General features: G+C 35.5%; 1 protein-coding gene across 1 annotated transcript in view; it reads right to left on the bottom strand.

Moving 5' to 3' along the window:
* LOC121297798 (S-adenosylmethionine mitochondrial carrier protein-like) overlaps nt 1-21568 on the bottom strand; it is a 53901-nt gene that overhangs the window by 7500 nt on the left and 24833 nt on the right. Inside the window, exons 6-7 of the mRNA XM_041224305.1 lie at nt 5873-5917; nt 2048-2117 (exon numbers count right to left, since the gene is read on the bottom strand). Coding sequence (XP_041080239.1) covers nt 2048-2117; nt 5873-5917 — 115 coding nt within the window. The remainder of the gene's footprint in view (nt 1-2047; nt 2118-5872; nt 5918-21568) is intronic.

The following is a 21568-nucleotide window of genomic DNA, read 5'->3' as shown; positions in this document are numbered from 1 at the left end:
GTTTTAAAGCAGGTTGCATTTATGGCCATTATATACTGTTAACCCTGGGAATAACTTACTTTAAAAAAAAAAATAAAAATGCACAGAAACAATTCTGTAATTGAAAAAACAAAACAAACAAACAAAAACATTTACAAACATAAACACAAAGCAAACAACAAACACTGTTAAAAAAAAAGACTATATCTGCGTTTGCTTTCAACTCGTTTCAAATAAAAGTCACCGAAGGATGCTTTGCAAGAGTGCACATACATCTCTGATGTAATCTGATTAAAGCTGTTCTGCCAGAAAGGTGTTTCCATGGGTCACACACATCTACAGTAGCATGAATTATCTAACTTGGTTAAGTGGCTGCAGTGACAGTTTTGGATGACAGACTACAGCAAATGCGACAGAGATGCCAGACAGCCATTACATGACTGGCAGACTTTTTAGTGCTGTTCAACAGCCTGCCTGCCTGCCTGCGCGCACACACACACACACACACACACGCACACACAGTACATCCAGGGAATATACTACACCCATCCATACCCACAAATAAAAAAGGAGGAACATATAAAATTAACCAGAACGAATGATTTAACTAGCAGGATCTTTTTTTTTTTTTAAGACCCAATTACAAACAAGTTTAAACCCAGGACAATGAAGTGCACTTATTGTCATTTCAACCCAGAAATATTGTGTACAATATTTTAAAAAGGTAACACCCTGTGCTTATGGCTCAATAAATGTATTGACTATATTTATACATGCTTTCCCAGCAATGAGCCAAGCCTCTTCATTGTGAGAGAAATGAACAGTCCAAACAAGCACACTGCCAGACTGTAATATGTAGCATCTGATTAACTTCATTTTATTCTTGAAGTAGCATATAAGTGTGTGCTTTGCAGTGCTTTCAATTAAAAGTAAAAGTAAATTTGCTGGGTTATATGACTTTTTTTTTTTTTTTTTTTTTTTGCGCAACAAGTGGAGGGTATGGGTACTGATCTGATGTCACAGGACCATTCTGTCTGAACCACCTGCTGTTTGCAGATCCTTGCTAATCCAAGCTAGCCAGCACCACCAATACAGTACAAGACATCCAGGTTGGAGCTCACTGGGCTGTCTGCCAAGAACATGTCTTGCTACTTTGTGCTAAAGTCTGAAATGGCGCTATTTTTTTTTTAACCCACCTTAAAAATATAGATCCCCTTGAACTATTTATTTTTCAAATTCTGCATTAGAACTGATGTATAATTCAGTACAATGTAAAAACATGCCCACAAGCCATTCAAACTGATCTGCAATCACTGCTTTAAACATCAGCCAACAATAGCAGCAGAAATCCAGTGTATTTCCTATCTAAGACTTGAGAATTAACTTGTCATCAATTTATAAAATCATGCTGTACAAAGCCTTTAAAAAGAAGTAAAAATCATTAAACTATATTAAAAGTGCAAACCCATTTAAAAGTTTCTCTTTCTTCTCCCCATACTGGGATTATATATACCAGGTGGTTGTGGCCAGAAGCTTTGCTAAGACAGTAAATGGCAGGCTTTAGGCCCTCGGGGTGTTCTGTCAGTATCCTCAACCCTCCCGACTACAATTCATCTGTTTTCTCTGTCATTCCTGTCACATGAGCTGTGAATTATGTCCTCTTGTTGAAATCACTTAAAACCCCCGAAGAGCTGTGTGGGTCAGACAGCTGCATGGCCTAGCACCCAGGGCAGGCCTCTTGTCACAGATCATTTTAAAAATTGTCCAGTGGTAGGACGCAGTGAATTTTATTTAAAATGTTTAAATTTACATTTGGTTTACCAGGACTTGCCCTTTATATCACAACTAAAGACCATGCTACTGTTGACACTATCTTTGTGGAATTTGTTAAGGAATGCAGCGTCGCTAAACTTGTGTGTATATATATATATATATATATATATATATATATATATATATATATATATATATATATATATATATATATATATTATTTATTTTTTTTTTTTTTTCCTGGCTTTTTTCCCCTCCCTTCACATTTCCCAGTATAGCATATAATCCTTTGCACCTGCAAAAGCTCCACACACTGCTGACTGCCAAGAATACAGCACATGACCTTGCTTCCATGACCAAAGGCCCTGCAGTGGGAAAAAAAGGGGGGAAATGAAGATATTAGATGCAGTTAAAACCATTTGAAACCCCACTGGGTTAGCTCTGAGGGTAGAAACTCAAGTGTGCAGCTATTTTTGTGTCCTCTTGTTTAGTGATGTAATACACTCATTTTCCCAAGAAACTTAACAGGCCACCAAAACAAGCAGCTGGAATAGAGCAGGGGGATACAATTATGATATAGACCTCAGTAAAAACAAAGGCTTACAATAATAAAGATAAATGTACAGAAGATTGTCCTTGACCTTTTTAATATGGCTTCAATTATTTCCCCAGTGTCAAATTATAAGCATTTCCAAACTATTTCTCATGTGTAGGTTAGTATAATTTACAAGGGAGTTGCATGTTGATTTGTTAAATAACCATCTGAAAGAAACTGTACAGCTATGCAGGCATGCATAAAATATTTGAAAGCAGGAAAAATGTCTCAACCTCCAGCAGGGGAGCTTTGTTTTATCCATACCCTTGAAAGGCAACGCTCACTGTGGTGCTAACCTAGCCCTCAGTCCTCATATTGTGCTTGTTCACAGCAGAAAAAACTCCAGAGACACCACACCCTCTTCGGCAGATCACTGTGGTCAATGTTTCTTAGGCTTTCTGATGAATTGTTTATTACATTTATTTTAGTAAATGGTCATATTGTGACCATTTCAATTGACCCGTTGACTCCACTTTTTGTTTGTACAGTAAGTACCATGAAAGAGGTGAAGTCAACAGATTAAAACACCAACTTTGAGCAATAGAGAAAAAAGAATGCGCATCTTATTATTACAGCAATATAACTTAACACCTAATAAAACAATGCCAAATGAATCCTAGAAGTCCTTATGAATGATGTGAAGATCAGTCCCTTGCATGTTCTGTGCTACAATACTGTGCAGTACACCGATTGCATGTTAAAAATACACATTATAATCTGATGCCTTTGCAATGTAAACCATTACTTGTAACGGGGACCCATGTAGCATAAAAGATGACTATATCACCTAATAAAGTACAGCATTTAAATCCTAGCATTTAAATGCTCATAATTAGCAATCCTGTTTTAAAAAGCTTTACAATTGCTCAGCTGCCCTAAATAATGACAGCCTGATTGGTAAGGAATCCCATTTGAAGAACAGCGTGAAATAATTATTATCAGTAGTTTTTTATTTTATTTTTTTTAAAAATGGCACTATCCTTCCCCCACACACACACACACTACTTCACTGGAGTGTGTATTCCAGGGGCTGCATTACTGTAAGTGCCAAGATGTGTCATGTGTATTCCATTAAGCTGCAGATTGAATGGGAGACTTTGTTTTTTCACTTCAAAGGGATGCCGTTGCAGAGAGCCATCCCAGTCTCTCGCTCTTCCCTTGTGAATAACAAACTGGAATTAAATCCGCTGGCTGTGGTGCATGGAAACTCACATAGGCGGAGCTCTGTTCAACTATCATGCTCTCTGACCCCCTTTTAACTCCTCTGGACTGACACTGCACTATTTATTTACCCTCCTTCACAAGCTTTACACAACTTACTTTACCACCTTAAAGCATTGTACCCTTTTTCTTGTTTAACAATTACATTTAGTTCCTGTTAACTAATTTAGTTACATTTGGCTACCTTGTTAAAACCCGATTAAGGTTGGAAGACCAGGAAACTCTTATCATGAACAGTGAGTTTACAACATCAAAATCTTATCTACAGGAATTCAATGGTGTTCTTCCGGACATATGGATAGATATGGACCAAGGATTGACCATACTTAGACTATCTCTAGTCCTGTATCAGCTACATAAATGCAAGCCTTCAAAGTGGAGCATTCAAGGAATCTGTATGAGCTGGGTTTGGATACAGAAAATCCCCTTTAAGGCCATTGCACACTGGATCCGATAATGCATCCGAATTTAACGTGCATCTAAACAGAAAAACATGCGTCTAAGCAGAAAAAGCCTACCATGTGCATTCCCTATTGCACCTTGCACAGCGAGTCCTTAATTGTCATACGGCGTGATGCGTCGATTTTGGAATCGAAACAAGTTCGAGTTGATCCAATTTGACGTGCGTTAAAAATGACATTCACCAATGAAAAACGACTGGGAAGACATGTGGATTCTTGCAGTTCCCTGAACAAAATGGAAAATCTAATTGTGTGTGCCGCCAAACAAAAATTAGAAACATATGGAAAGACATTGCCACGGACTTGGGCATGAATGATTATAAAACATGAAATTATGAACTGATAGCATACATAGACACATGGATTTTGTGCAGTCCAGGTTATTGCAAGCATATACTTTTTATTTCAATTGTAGTCGAGCAAGTAAAGAAACGATGGCCTAACCTGGAGACACACATCAGAGAAAGACGCGTGACAGGGCAAGGCTTAACAGTCAGAAAAGAGGGGCACAGTACATGAAAGTGACGGAATTTCTGTCTCCATCCCCAGACAGAAGTAGAAGATCATTGTTGTAAAGTATTTTTGGTAGCTCATTGCTAACTTCCCACATTACATTGGTCGTATGATTTCTGATGCTATGACAACTGTGTTGTGTAATGACATATGTTTATTTTTTTTTATTATGTATTGCGTAACATTATTGGAGATATAGTAGAAACTTAATAATTAGCAAATGTTTTAACTTCCATCAGCATTTGCTGATCATTAAGTTTATACTACATTTAATTTTTTTATTATATTTATTTTTATTAAAATACTGAAACTAGGTATATTTACTATAAAGCCGCTACTGTACACCACACTCTGAAGTATGATATTAGCGCATCTACTGTGCAATGGATTGACGCACAACTTCTTTGGATGACGGATGCCAAATGATGGAACGAATCCAGTGTGCAATGGCCTGACTAACTGAACCAAAGATAACAATATTATATCTGATTTAGTCCAACACAAACAAAATGCGGAAGACTGACTTTTCCACATCATGATCCTAGTAGGTTTTTTGGTATGGTGGAATTTTCAGTAAATAAAATGAAAAAGTAGTTGCCTCCGGTTTCAGCAAATACATTTTATTACAGCAATTTAATGAAATCTTGTCATTTGTCTGGCTACCATTTTCTATTGAGCCATTTTGGCCACTATTATGATCGTGAATAAAGATCTGAATTCCTCTGTTCCACACAAAATGACTTACAAAGCAGAAACAGATGGCAAGAAAGCATCCCTTTCAAAGTGTGAAAAAAATCCTGTGAATGAGTTATTATTTCACTGAGAAAGTGATCTCTATTTCCCTCACAGCTGTCTGTCCTTTTAGTAAAATGAGGCTGTTATGCCACTGGAATATGCTGTTCTCATTGGTTAATTATGACATCATGTCTTAAAATGCTGCATTAAAAATCACTTTTATGAAGCAGAAGCAGACAACTGAGACACATGTGTTGTTCTCCTTTATGGTGAAAGTGATAAATTAGCAATCATTCCTGAGAGATAGATAGATAGAGGAAAATGCAAGATATTGTTAAAATTTACTACAAGCTTGATTAGCCATAGTGTATAGCTAAGAAGTTCAGGTGTGTCTTATTAAACTCATAGTAAAGCCAGTAAAGGATCAAACTGCTATGCAATGGGAGTCTTTTTCCATGCCTTATATCTAAGAAAATACATTTATTTTGTGAGTTGAACTCTAACAATGGTGCAATCAACTTTGTATTAATATTATTTGACCACCAAAACAGAAAGTCATATTCTAAGGTTTCAAGTTGGCTAAACATTGACCTACCTTTAAAAACTCCCACAAGGGAAACTGCACAAGAGAGAAGGGAATCTGAAACCAAACAGAAGTCATGTCAGTAAGAAAAAAAGAAACAGCACACATTTGTTGGCTGACCAGGTCATGGTTTTGCCACAGGTTCTTGCAATGGATTACCCAGGTGTAGTCATTGATTCACTCTGAATACAATGACATCACAATTTTCTTCAGAATATCAAGTCCAATCAAAACAGTGAACCTATGTGCACTTTATGTAACTACTATTACTTTCTCGATCAAGAGAACACATCACCTAACGCATTTGGAAGACTGAATGTTATACCACTCAAATAAGTTGACAGTGCATTACATTTCAAGAGAACACTAAGCTACCTCATTGAGATCTTGCAGTTGAGAAATGTACCAAGTTAATGAATAGTTATCTTCCTGTACTCCCACAAGGCTCTTGAGTAATGATTAATAAATGAGAAGTCCCCAGTTTAGACTCCAGTGTAAAACAGAACTTGACAGGCACCTGCCATAGCAAATGTGTTAACTGCCCAGGCAGGAAGCAGCAGCGAGAAGAAATCAATGTCACTCTTGTACAATGAGCTGACAAGCTGAAATCTCAGAGGAAGTTTGTCATCTCCAGCAAAAATGGACCCTCTCTTGAGATACTCAAGTCCCACAGAAAGGTCAAACATGGCCAACACTACCAACATCTTGCTGCACCAGCCAGTGTTCATATAGTGTTTATTTATTGTAGATTTTATTTGATTGCAACACAATAACAATTTCGTATTTGTCCTATAGGCAAAGTAATGTACAGTACCACCACTCTCCACTTTCTTCTCTAATCCACCTTTCAATCTTTTTATTTAACCTTGTCGATATTTCTGAGCTTACCAGTGGAAGTTTAAAAGCATGACCAGCTGCTCTAGAAATAATCCTTGAGCCAGTATTTAACGGACCTCTGCTGCGCCAATGTTTCTCTTCTGAGATAATGGTGCACAATATGAAAAGATTCTGAAGACTGCAAACCTGTCAACACCGTTGCTTTTAGTTGCACACTAACCTTTATAATGATCTGTCTATGGTTCTCATTTCTGCTCTTCAGTAACTCAGATTGTTCCAGGTTACTGTTCCAACCTGGAAATAAAGACCTATTTTTTTTTTTTTTTATGTGAATTGTAAGACTATGTGGCGACCTAATTCAAGCATTCAAAATTCTAAAAGGTATTGACAGTGTCGACCCAAGGGACTTTTTCAGCCTGAAAAAAGAAACAAGGACCAAGGGTCACAAATGGAGATTAGACAAAGGGGCATTCAGAACAGAAAATAGGAGGCACTTTTTTACACAGAGAATTGTGAGGGTCTGGAATCAACTCCCCAGTAATGTTGTTGAAGCTGACACCCTGGGATCCTTCAAGAAGCTGCTTGATGAGATTCTGGGATCAATAAGCTACTAACAACCAAACGAGCAAGATGGGCTGAATGGCCTCCTCTCGTTTGTAAACTTTCTTATGTTCTTATGTATTAAGAACAAAAGACCACAGGGATTCTATGCTGGACAGTAAATGTAGATTTGAAATCAATATATTGTTCCTGGTTTCAGTTATAATAAAAACCCGGACAGCTGGAGCTTCAGAAGAACTGGTGTTGAGTACCACTGACCTCCAGCATTTCCAATATATAATGCTGATCTGTTCTCTAATCCAAGCCTTTTTATTTGTGCATCACAGCCAAAGCCAAGACTTGAGAAAAGACTGGAATGTGAAACAGCTGATATTACATTCAGTATCATTAACTCTTTAAAGACCGGGATGGTGTTAACACGATCACACTGAAGTGGATTTCTAGGACCGTGATTGTGTAAACACGAAAAAAAAAAAAAACATTTTTATAAATATCAAGAAATGAAGGAATACAAGCAGATACTATTTCATGAACTAAAGTTATCAGGTATGTTTCTTATTCCCTTATTACTGATAATAAAACTATTACTTTATTTATACATACTTATTTTGAGAAAATAATGGAGAGTGGTGACATTATTGTTTACAAAGACCCTGAGAATAAACGTGTATTCTGTCATTGCAATCACTCAGGTGAAACACTGTCTTGTAATTTACCCAAACATCAATACTTTTCAACAAAACTTTCAGGAAGTATTGCAAGATCCCTTGGGTCATAGAATAACAAGTTTTTATACATGTATCTCTAAGCAGAATACAAAATAAAAAACACTTTACATTTAATTAAATAAATACATAAATAAATAAATAAAAACAAAGTGAAAAGTTTGTACGGTTTCTGAAGTACTTTATAATGTTCCCAAGACATAATTTCCAAGATGCTACTGTAAAAAAAATTGATTTTTACTGAATTTGTATAGGAAGAGAGTCAAATACAGCCAAAAAACACCTGGTCCTGGGGGAGCATCGCACTGAAAAATGTTTGGTCCTGAAAGGGTTAAAAGTTCATGCTGAATAACTGTGCAATCAATCAAAATGAGTGAAGGTATGCTATTTTTTCTTAGAGCTGCCATTGTGTTGCCACATTGCATCTTCCATTTGAGCTTTTTGAGTGAATTCGTATTACAAGAATGGTATTAAAACGTTTAAAAATGTTGATTTACAAGGCTCTAATGAGTCAGAATGTTCTCTTTTTAGGTGTTGCTTTATGTCAGGGTTATCCGTTGGTTTCAGAAAAAGACATTTGTATGGAGGACTGTAATAACTGCATATGTTCAGTGTGATGAACAAAAGAAAAAAAAAACACATTGAAGAAAAAGCATAGACTGCAGCATGCAGAGCAGGGCCCAGATACTTTAATATTAATTCAATTGTTAGAAATAAATACAAAACTAAACCTGCATTTCATAAACTTGTATACTGCATAAATACTCAATCTGCCCAAGCTTTTTACATTCAACGTTTAGATACTGGTAATGACTGGATTTAAACTTTTTAAATAGTGTGGATTTAAACATTAATATCACCATCATCACATCATGCACTGAATGTTACATTGAATTAAAACATACAGTTCCACTTTATGACCCCCCATTTCTTGCATTCTCACATTTCTATGCCATTAATCAATCAAAAAGAACAAACCTAACTACAGGAAGTTTGATTCAATGTCGTGATAGAACTGGGTAACAATGCACTATTTATTTTTTAAATGGATCCACCATTTAGCATATGGCTGCTGCTTTGAGTTTAGCAGAAACAATAATACGCTATTTATACCTACACACCCTCAAGGGCCTACAATAAAATCTGTATTAGCTAAAGGGTCTCGCGGGTCTCTAATCGCCAACATTATATCAAGGAAGAAAGAGAAATGGAAAGGTCTTTGCCATCCCCAGAAGAAATGTTCACTGACAGAATGGTGTCGCTCTAGGCTAGACTGTAAAATTTATAATCAAAGCAGGCAAAGCGCAAATCTGTTCCAGACATGCAGCAGATCTACTGCCAATGCTTCTAAAAGTGCATACCCTCGGCAGAGTTATGCTCTGACTCAAAGATACCACGCACAATTGAGACAGCTTTCCAGCTCAATACTCATTTAGTAAGGGCAAGAACATTTCACATTGTTATTACAGAAGGAAATGACATAATACAAAGTTTGTAGACACCCCATTAGACAAAGGCTCTTCAAGTACCATATTTTATACTGGTCTTTTTTGTTACAGTTATGATCAATCACTGTTCTGGCTTCTTAATATCTGGAGCAAATATATATATAATACGCAACACAACCTGTCCATAACTAAAGCAAAAACAATATTCAATCTACAGTATCACATGGTTTTGTAAAAATGAATGCCACAGTAGTATGTTTTATTAAAGGCAAAGTACCACAGTCAAATGGGTTTAGGAAAGCAAAGCAATATGCAAATTATGCTGCCCCCAACAAACACTCAGCAGTCTCCAAAGCTGCTTGATCCCCACATATGCCGTACTGTACATTCTCTGACTAAGGTAAATTGTAATAACATCTTGAATATTGTTTATCCTGTAAAAGTACTGTATTTACATTGGATGCCAATGTGTCTAACAAACCTTTAGCTGCACCCTTTACAGAGGTACTTTTTGTTTAGTACATGTGGCACTGACCATGTAAGGGCAAAACAGCAAAATAGATCCTTGCATTTTATGCATGGCTTTTTTTGATGAGTGAGTATAATGTTCATGTTCAAAAATAACAAATATAGCTTTATTTACACCAGTTTTGAGAAGACATTTGCATGGCATTAACAGCCAAATGTACAGATTTTCCACCAGTTATTTTTAGGAATAATCTTTACATTTATAGGCTTGGCAGTAGAGTCAGCTATAATAACAAAATACCATTTGCCATCTTCTTTTCCAGTATATATTTTAAAATGTTTAAAAGAATAAATAAAAAGGAAAATTACATTTCACCCATACTTAACCTTCTTTTTACAGAAATCAGAAAATGTACTACAGCAAGCCATTAGTGTAATGGAGTTATGAAGTCCATATCAAAATATAAATTCTACAAACTGTGGTACGGATCTGGAATCATTGTGACTCGGTCAAAGATGATTGTGTTATAATAAATGCATCCCTTTTGCATTATAACACATCCATTCTTACAGAAAGGTAAGCATGACCTCATGGGATTCTGATATTTATTTGATCTTTCTACACATAAGCACTTCCGCTGTAGTCAGCAGGTAGGGGTAATATAATTGCCTTATGAAATCTTTATTATAAACTTGAAAGCATGTAATTATCACAATTAAAGAAAAAAATCTAAACTGTGTGCCACAATCAGTAAAAATATGTTAAATATGTTTCTGTAATGTCTTTCTTGTAAAGTCCCTTATATAAGCTTACTAAAGTAAATTGTCCCATGGTTGATTTTTATTTTTTTTTACACTCTGAGCTATCTTAATGCATTTGCGACAAATGTATTATGCTTTTGTTCCAGCGCAATCTAGCAGACCAAATTCACAAAGTAACTCGTAAGGACTTACTGGATTTTAAACAAAGCAATTTTTTTTCCCCTTCTCTTTTTTTCTTGTATAACAAAAAAAAACAGGTGCAAACTTGGAACTGTAGCAAATGCGTAGTCAATCTGTGCCTTAAAAGTTCAAGGAAAAGAGGTTTTAAAAAGACAATAAAAGGTTAAGAAGGATTAAAATAACCCCTTGCCTGACTTGTTACAGGTATGTGTTTCACTGTTGTGACAGTCCGTCTGTTCCCAAGATGGACCCTCCAGGAATTTTGGTATGGGAATGTTTCCACTGTGCAGCTGAATCACTGGGTTGCACATCAGGTGACATACAAAAATACTTTGTGCTGTATGGCAAACAGTACAGAAAGTACACAGTTACACTCTGCTCCATGTGTTTTTTTTTTGTTTTTTTTTCCAGCTTTTTACAAGCTTCATAAAGCTACTATTAAGGAGCACATACAATAAGGTGATCTACTATACAAGCTGGTATAACAAGAGGCCTGGGAGCTACACCTTCCGCATGGTTATTACTGTAATACTGTAGCTATTAATACAATAGGTAACATTCTAGCTTGTATCAAGCACCCTGATCCATATTATATAAAATACATTACAGATCAAGAATGTTAGAACATGCAGAGTAGCTTGTATTTCAGATTAGAATGTAAAGAATCGCCAGTTAGTTAGTCATCGATGCAATCAGAAGCAATGTGAACATACGAAAAACAAGAAATGAAAAGGCATATATAAAAATGATCATACTGCAAGTGCAAATAATCTTAACATAGTTCAAAACAATACACAACAGTCCCAGAGGATATAACTAACAAGTTAATAAATATCTAGACATCTATGCAGTGTCTTAAGTTTCTAAGACAAAGATAGAAAAGATAAGCACCAAGTGCAGCAGCTCTGAAGAATGACGATATTGTGCACCAGGAAACAGATGTGTCAGATGGCAAAATCATTAGCGTGTGCCATCTTTAAAGGAAATGGAATAACAATGAGCCATCTGAAAATGTGAACTGACCAGGAAATACACAAGCCAAGGCTAATCTCCAATTTATTACCAGGTAAGGCCTTCAAATCTTGCACATGTTAAGTTTAGTGAGCATAAAGATACTTGTTTCCCCTCCCAAAAAAAGGACCATGAAAACCAAAATAATTTGTGTGGAATGCAAAAGTCTTAAGCCACACATTCAAACCTTCTAACATAATATTGATCTTCCCTTCACTGCTCTTAAAAAGAAAGAGGCTTCTTGCCTATGTATCAGGTTCCAATTCCCATTGAGAAAAGGATGCCACATGCCTAGGCTTAGAAATGAAACAATTCACTAAGAATTGAGATTGCATTACTCAGTGCAGTAAAGATTAGGGTACTGAAGTAGTTAACCAAGATAAATATAATTGTTTTATTGTTTATATGAATCTTCCACCAATTTTCATGTTACCTGTCATATCATAGACTATAAATAGAACTATCAGGAGCATCATGTACAGGTGGGATTGACACCCAGACCCTACAAAAATGCTGCCTAGTGCATTTTAACCCAAGATCCTCTGGTTGCAAACACCAAAAAGCTTAAGTATATACACCGCCACCACCTGCAGGGCAATTAATATAACATACCTCATTGAATTGTTTGTGGTTTATAACCATTTCACTGAAATGACATCATAGTAGAACAAAACTGAAGAACTACTAATGTCCAATGAACTAGGCACTTCACAGGATCTGTTTGAAGTTATGGAAGAAAATAAAACAAATTTAAGATTATAAAAATTGAGCTGAAAAACTTAATGGCTATAAAAATGTACTTCAGGAGAGTATCCAACTGTATGCAACTTGTACAGGAACATTAATTTACAGCATCAGTTTTAGTTTCAAATTCTAGTGGTCCTAAAGGTAATACTTTTATAAACCAAAACCTCCTATAAATGGATAAAACAGATCGGACTTTTGTAATACTGCATTGCACGTAATGAGTTACCCAGAAGTTAAAAGCAATTAAAAGAAACTGCTGTTTTAAGTCAAAGTTTTAGAGTTAGAAAAATTAAGGTTCAAACACACACAGTATTACGTTTTGCAAATAAGTGTATCTTCGATTGTCATCAATTAATGGCATTTACAATACAAGGTGGCATTTAAATGGACAAACAGTTCTGTTGCTAATCCCCCACATTTGCTTTCATTTGACTAACACGTCATAACCACTGCATGAAAGATCTGTTTTGTACCATAACAAGCCCCTTGACAGTGATGGTCTTGATTTTGAAAGTGTTTAGAGGCCTGGTTTCAGCTAGTTACACATTCCGGAACACTGGGATGCGGCTGTGCTATATGTGGCCACCAGCACCACAAGCTGTGTTTTATACTTTTTTTTCTGATGGCAGTTCAGAAGTGAAACACCTTCCAATTTCTATATTTACCCAACACACTAGTCCCATGGGGATAATAGCATTATGTTTAGATTACTACTGGTATTTAGATCCATTTACCACATACTTAGATGCACAAATAAATCTTATTCTACCTAGAACTGCTGCCACCCTCGAAAATAACATATTTTATGACTTTTAGTCTCTAGTTCCGCCTTCAAATCATATAGAGAATTAAACAACATCTAATGGTGGTGAGCAGGAAACAGGCTGTGCCATAAAGGTCAGAGCATATATAAAAAGATTTCAAATTCTTGTTTTAGGAAAAATAATTTTACATTTTTAAATAAAATAAAAAAATTCCCATATATATATATATATATATATCACTCACAGAAGTTGCAGTACATTAGCGATCGCCCATTGAAAACAAATACTAGTCAAATTCTTTAGTACAGGTATTACAATTCTGGGATAAACCTTCACTTCTATGACCAATTCAGTAAAAGCAAAATTGCAGAAAACAGTCCGTTAGAACATACTAAAATACTGTTGCTGAAATTATTTTTTATAATGCAAGACACGTTATATAAGGGAAAAATGCAATGACTTGAAATCCTACAAAGCAACACACTAATATGAATGCACTTGCTGAAAAATTCCACCTCTCAGCTCAAAATGCCACTTCATACAGTGTTTACACAAGATAAACCAGAGTTGTTGCCTTGCATGTCAAAAACATAAAATCCTTGCTGCACTGTGCTTTGTTCAAACTGGCCTGGGGATAAAACGGGTGCCTGTAAAGGGCAGTAAACAAGCAGAACTAGCTCTGGCTTCTTGGATCAGTACTCTGGCAAATTTTCAAGATCATAATTCTCAGCAACTTAAAATAATATTTACACTGTGATGTGGTTTACCAGCATGTGGAATTAGCATGTGTGTTGCTTTTACTAAGACACACGATTCCAGCATGCACAATTAAGTCTATCTGGGAGGTTTACTTTTAAACCTTGTGATGGACTAAATTGGACCAACATTAGTTCTGGATTCCGGTGAACTGTCGGGTCTGACCAGCCAGACTAGTCTGACCTGTGCTGGGTAAACAGCAAAACCATCCAATAGTAATACAGTTACACACACCGACAATCTAGAAAGGAATACAATCACCAAGGTGACTTTTAGATAATCACACTCAGTTTACCGTGTGGAAAATATTGTTCAGCTGTTCAGAGCTATAATGGATACAAATAACTGCATTACCATTAACAAATAACTTTTTATATATATATATATATTATATATATATATATATATATATATATATATATATATATATATATATATATATATATATATATATATAGAGAGAGAGAGAGAGAGAGAGAGAGAGAGAGAGAGAGAGAGAGAGAGAGAGAGAGAGAGAGAGAGAGAGAGAGAGAGAGAGAGAATTACAATTCTACAACCAATATAAAGCACAATTTATATTAAACTAAACTGGATTACTGTCTCCTTTTTGGAAATATCTAAAATCATGAAGATAAAATAGAACAGACCACAAGTTTGATACAGCAATCATGTTAGCACTTAATTGTACTACACAGTACCTTTCATTGTGAAGGGATGTTTCAGGAGCTTGCCGGTTGTCTAAAAATACTACAGTATTTCAGAAAATCGTACACTTAATGATGTCAGGTGATAATTAATTGGCTAATAAAAAAATGTTTAAAATCCCCAGGATATGTCCAAAAGACAAACTAATTAGACGATGCCAGTTTCCTTCTGATATATTGCAGTTCTGAGAAGAGATATGGACAAAGATAAAAAAAGAAAGAAAGCAGACGCCAAGAACGCTTTTCAATCTGTAATAGATTCATTTGTCTCTGTCCAACATTTGCATATTTATTATGTTATTTTTTCTTTGCTGTCCAAAGCTGGTGTGAAACCACTTTAGTATAAACTAATATTAATTATATGGATTATAATGGACTGGGGCCATCCATTAAACTTGATATATTTCCTTTTGACAGGCACACAGGTGTGAACTTACCTTCAATGCACATGAAATACCAGAGGTAAAGCAGGAAACTGTTCAATACATTGGCTTTTTGATTTTGCTGAAGGAAAAAATGTAACACAGAAGTTAATCTGCAGAGTCATATGGTACCAAGGGTAAAAAAAAAAAAAAAAAAAAAAAAAAAACACATTTTATTTTTTTGGTAGGGTTGATTTATTATATAATCTTCACGGTGGACGCATGACAGTATTAAGTAATATCGTCTCTTATGGAATGAGCATAAATTAATTTACTTGTCCAATTTGGGTAGCTGCTTCCTAATGTCAGTTGGGTTCTGCATATTGCCACTAACTGCAATTTTAGTAAATTGTACAACATACAACTGCTATCCATAAAAAGTATGCTTACCAACAAAGTGGTTTCTATTCAACTGGAGCCAGGGGATTAATCACTGTTGGTGATGATAACACTCAAAGAAACTTGCACTGCATTCGCCTAAAGGTCCAGCTTTTTTGATGGTAATGTGTTCAAACAGCATAATCTGTTCAATTTATTGAAAAGAAAACATTTCATACTTTTATGAGGCACAGGAAACAGAAAGCAGGGGTGACATCTTCTTAGATACAGAAGATGTGATCTTCTTAGATGAAAGTCTGTACAGTAACGGGCTGTTTTTTTTTTTTTAAATCTCAGAAGACGGGTGTAGGTTTATTGAAAAGAAAACACTTCATACTTTTATGAGGCACAGGAAACAGAAAGCAGGGGTGACATCTTCTTAGATACAGCTTTGCTAAGCAAAACTCCAGTTGCTGTGCATATGGCTGTTTTGACATTTAGCAGTTACGTCATGGTTTAACATTTACCCTTTTGCTGCAAGCGTCTCGCAGATGTTCCTAGTCCATAGCGGCTGTTACTTGAGCTAAAATAAATATCAGTGTCATTTCAATTACATATCAACTTCTTCAGCAGGTGCTTTCACTGCAGAATTTAACAAGCTTTAAAAGATGATCCTTTTGGCCAACATATAAATCAGATCATGCTAAAAAGTACCTGAAGCAGATCATTTATTTAATGTAACGTAGCTGATAAAAGCAAACTAATCTGAACTCATATTCAGCATAATCCAGAGTAAGATTAAAGAGTAAGTAGCTGGGTTCAGAAAAATATAGCGCTATACATCCCCAGGTGTTACTATAACTGCTTAAATAATGTATAATTTCTCTTTTTGTTGTTAACATCCGGACAACTTTGTACATTTATACCTTCAAAGTGTGTCAAAACTCTTTTCAAAATGGCTGCTCTAGTGCTACTGGGGTTTAAGATCTATCCTCTAAATCAGGGTTTCTCAGTCCTGGTTCTAGCGGACCCCTGTGTCTGCTGGTTTTCATTTCATTCTCAATTACTTAATCAAACTCTTAATTAAACTAATAATGTGCTTAATTAGACCTTTTTGATTATTCTCAGCTCCTAAAAAAAAAAAAAAAAAAAGTTAAGTATAAAATTGTGTAGTTAACTTGAAATCTCCAACTGTTTAAAAGCTGAAAGCAATTAAAAAAAGGTCAAATTAAGCTAATAGATAGTTCAATTAAGTGTTCAATTAAGTAACTGAGAACTCAGTTGAAATGAAAACCAGCAGACACAGGGGTCCCCAAGACCTGGAGTTGGAAACCCTGCTCTAAATCACTGCAGGAAGAGCAATTAAAGAAATCACACTCTGTTTTTTTTAGTTCCGTACCACAACATGGATCGTTATTGTGTTGCCTCTTTCACAATGTGGGCAATAATCCTTACACTATCAGTGCACTGGAGGACATTTTGAAAAGTGCTTTGAAACACACTTTGAAGATATACGTGTAAAATGTTAACAATGAAAAGAAAAATGACAGGCGTTACTTAGAAAGACACATAACGCTATATTTTTCAGAACCCTGTTACTTACTCTTTAAGCACCTATTATGTAAGTTAGCCAATAGAAAGATTATACTATACTATATTTTTATACAGACACGTTGTTTAATTAAAAAAAAAAGTAACCACCTTATCTATTAGCAACCTCACTATCTAGTCTCTGCTTTAATTTATTTCCAGGAACATACAGTCATGCCAAAATGAGATGCATTACTTGTACATACTTGGCTGGTTTCACAGACCCTGATTAGGACTAATCTTGGACTACCTTACCTAATTTAACATTGGGTAGACCAAGACTAGTGCTTAATCCAGGGCTGTGAAACCAGCTGTATATGGCTGATGTTCCAGCAGAACTGATAGACATCTAGTATTTGTCTCTTATGTGCGGGTAAAAAAAATTAAAGTCCTGACACCATTAGACATTACATCACGTTTCTAAAATGCAACTTTAGTGTTATGAATACTCTGACATACTGGTTACATATGTAACCTTTTAACAATATGCTACTTTGCTGCCTGATTGGATGTACCGAGCAGAAAATAACCAAAATTTTGGTTATTTTGGTTTACTGCAGTCAAATTTACAGAAAATAAAACCACAAACCAGTCATTAAACTGTGCATTCCCCACCTTTTCAGTGTTCCCTGAGGCAATATCCACTGGGTTCCCTGTAAAATCAACTATCTTTACAAAACTGACAAAACAAAACAGATGTTGTTTCTTGGTTCGGGACAGACAACTCTATCAGGAATGTTACAATAAGGGAGATTCTGTAATAATGACTGCTGTTTCCTACCCAGGTTCTATATACGATTGGAAATGTGCCTGGTAATATAACTGTGTATTTGATATTGTTATTTCAACATACACTTTCTTTGTATATCAGAAGGACATACTGCCCAGATTGCTTAAGAAAGGCAGAGGGTCTCTGTATTGATTATCAAGGTAAAACCAGGAGTGAAAAACAAAATTCTCATTCACAGATGCAGCACATATATTGGTTAGCATCAATTAGGGAATAATTAGCCAGCCCTCTAAAAGAGAGTAGGCAGTTCAGTTTTAGACTCCATAGCAGAAACAGGGTGCAGAAGTTGCAAAGAAGGGCAATTGGAAATATCCAGTTAGAGAAAGCATACAGTCTGTAGGGCTGTACACTGTAATATTGTTTTACTGGGCAACAAGTCACTGGTAGTGTTCTTATTCTAATTTAGTGTGAATAAAATATAACCCTGCAAGTGTTTAAACTCCACTTGTTCTGGTTTGACTTCCTACTACATCTCACAGTGCCAATTCAAAGACAACAAGTCTCCTCAAGCTTTTAGTACAGACATTATGAACAACTAAATACAATAAATACTGTGGAATGACTCACAACCCTCATTCAACACAGCAATACTGTGGTTTTCCTAAATAGAAATACTTTCACACACAATTTACATGTAGAATAAAGTGTGCTATTGGTCCTAAGAATGTGAAGTTTCTGTATTTTACAAGTATCCTTGGCAATCACTACAAAACATAAGTAACTGAAGATTATCAGGAGATTTCTAGGAATTCTTAAAAGATTCCAGAACAAGACAAAATGCTAAAAATAAAAGCAGCAGTCTGAAGATAAACCAAAACCACACAGTTGGTGGACTCAATTTTTAACTATAAAATGCACCAAACTTTCATCCAATAAATGCAGATAGCTTTTTTGTTGTTGTTGTTTACAGTACATACTGTATACTTAATATAAACAAACAAACAAACAAAACAGCGATGACATTCGGCCACAAAGCTTTTTGTTCACCTCGGTTACATAGCGTACACCTGACAGCCTGACAGGCACCTGTTTGACCATGATTGGGTAAACAACGTGAGTGTTTCTTTTACAAGAAATTCCCCCGGACCGCTCAACCACTGAAACATGGCAAGCAACCGTTTGTTGTTATTATAGATTATGATGCCGAGCAGTAAAAGTGACACAAGTGAACTTTCTGCTGTAATAAATCTCTCTCTCTGTCAAGAACACAAGTAAAGGCTGTAATTAGAGGTTAACCTCAGTATAATGTATAGTCCTGGGATGTTTATAAGGCTGAATGTGACATAAAACATTGACTCTTTCATCTGTTTATTCAGATTTCTCTTTTTTTTTTTTTTTTAAGTACAACTGATCTTGGTTTATAGGTGTTGCTCCCTTGCTTCCCTTACAGTCTAAAGGAAAAAGCTGCATTCATAAGACAAAATGAAAATTACACATATATTAATGTATTCATTTGTATGTGGTGAAAGATTTTGTAATCAGAAACTTTTTTTTTTTTTTTTTTTTAAACCTTACCCATCCAAGGCAGTTAGCAAAAACAAAAAAAAAGTTCGAGTAACAATAACTGCACTGCAGAAGAAGAAGAAATCCTTAAATGGAAAGGTAGAGACTATCTGCAGCAGACTCAAAACGCCCGAGTGGCAATTTTTAAATTCCTCAATCCCTTTTATGTTTTTTCACTCTTCTGATGTACCAAACATTTCTTCCAACAAATAAAAAGTTATCTGAACATTCTTTAAGCATTGCTTTTAAAGCTTATAAACATGGAAAGTGCCATGACATTATAACAAATCACTACAGTGTAATACTGAGCACGACTTTACAATAAACTGAAACAGTGTACTGGTCCAACAGATGCATTATATCACTGTCACACGTTAATCTTGCTCATTACTGTATGCTATCAAGAGTAAACAAACTTTTCAGAAATTTTCCGGCCAAACTGCAGAATGCTTTATTTAAAAAGAATAACAAGCATTCTATACTGCAGGTATCAGTCTGATGAAATTAGTACACATTTGGTTCTTGTTTTCCTAAAAACTTCACTCTTCTATTTACATACTAGTTGATCAGTAGAAACCCCTGTGATCCTCTTATACTGGGAACTCCTTTACTAGCCTGCTGGTGAGGCTTATTGGAAACACATGTTAGCCAAGTTCATTTTACGGTTGGGTTGAGACAAACATGTAGAAAATTGTGGGAATCAAATACAGCCCAAAGAGTTGGTGAAACTAACATTTGGGGACCAATGCAACCTCATCCATGTGTACAATGTTTTCAGAAGCATTAACACCAAAATTCTACTGGCCGGTGAATGTAAGGCCACTCCATCAAGCATCTGTATCCATACACAAGCAATGCATGCATTCACAGTATCACTCATTGAATATGTCATTTACTCAGTTTTTAAAATTTCAATAAAGGCTTACGATGAAATTTTAGTTCTTAAAAAAATGACACAGCAATCTTGTACACATCTACATAACATTGTAAACTGAATTCTTGAACACCAACTGGAAATGCAGCCACCACTGGGATGGAATGTGCAGTCATTCCTCTGTACATGCATCTATTAAAAAAATATATATATATATATACACATGGCAAAACTTTAAAATACAAACTGTTTTTACAAAGCAAGAACCTGGACTGTTGCCCTTATTAGAATGTGTTTTTTTGTTTGTTTGTTTGTTTGTTTTTAAGTTCAAAATGATATTCTTAACCAGGAAATGCAGGTACACTCACTCTCACACCCATACACACCTTAATGTAAGAACAGTGTAAATAATTTCACCACCTCCAAAGACTACATCAAATATAGATGCCAAACAGATTACATGTGTGTTCTGCAGCTGGGGCAAAATAGCAAGTAAATGCCAGATGGTTTTTCTAATGACTCTTCATTCAGTTATTTTACAATCACACCTATAAACCCTTGTGGCTATATTACCAGCTTTAATGCATCTAAAACGTGCTTATGTGGCAGCTAAAGGAAGTGTGCCATACGTTCTCTCATTTTTCATTATACCACAGGGTGATGCACTGCTTTCTTCATTATGGGGTGGTCTTCCTGTGTTATTCAAAAGCGATCACTTCTTTTTACAAATATCCCTTCCAAATGCAAATGCTGTATAAGGAAACATCTACCATTTTATTGGACATGTGTAGAATTTTAAAAGCACATTCATTTGGTGCTACAGTAGCTTACAGTAAGTGGGCTTTTTGTTACAAGTCATTTTACTCAACAACAAGCACGAGTCAGTGCATTATGATGCTACAAAGAGATATTATGCTACAAAGAGATACTTCAATGTAAACAATAGGCATGAAAAAAATGTATCTTAAGCAAATGTTTCATCTCTACGTAGTTCCCTTGGTAAAACAAATTAAAGCAAGTAAGTCTGTCCACTATTATGCTTCCTCTGGAAATCTCATCACTAAAAAAAAAAAGTGGTACAAAATATATAATAAATCACGGATAAATAAAGATCAACATGAAATAAATGGGGAAACTTAGTGTTACTGTATATTTCTAAAGAAAGGGAATTACATACGGTGCAGTATTTAATTTTCCAATCACAGAGCAAACACTGACACACACATGCTTCAAATGAGAATAGTGAAA

Source organism: Polyodon spathula, chromosome 23 (assembly GCF_017654505.1).
Source record: "Polyodon spathula isolate WHYD16114869_AA chromosome 23, ASM1765450v1, whole genome shotgun sequence".
In the NCBI taxonomy this organism is placed as follows: domain Eukaryota; kingdom Metazoa; phylum Chordata; class Actinopteri; order Acipenseriformes; family Polyodontidae; genus Polyodon; species Polyodon spathula.
Note: the sequence above shows the minus strand (reverse complement) of the source record. Positions and strands in the feature narration are given on the sequence as shown.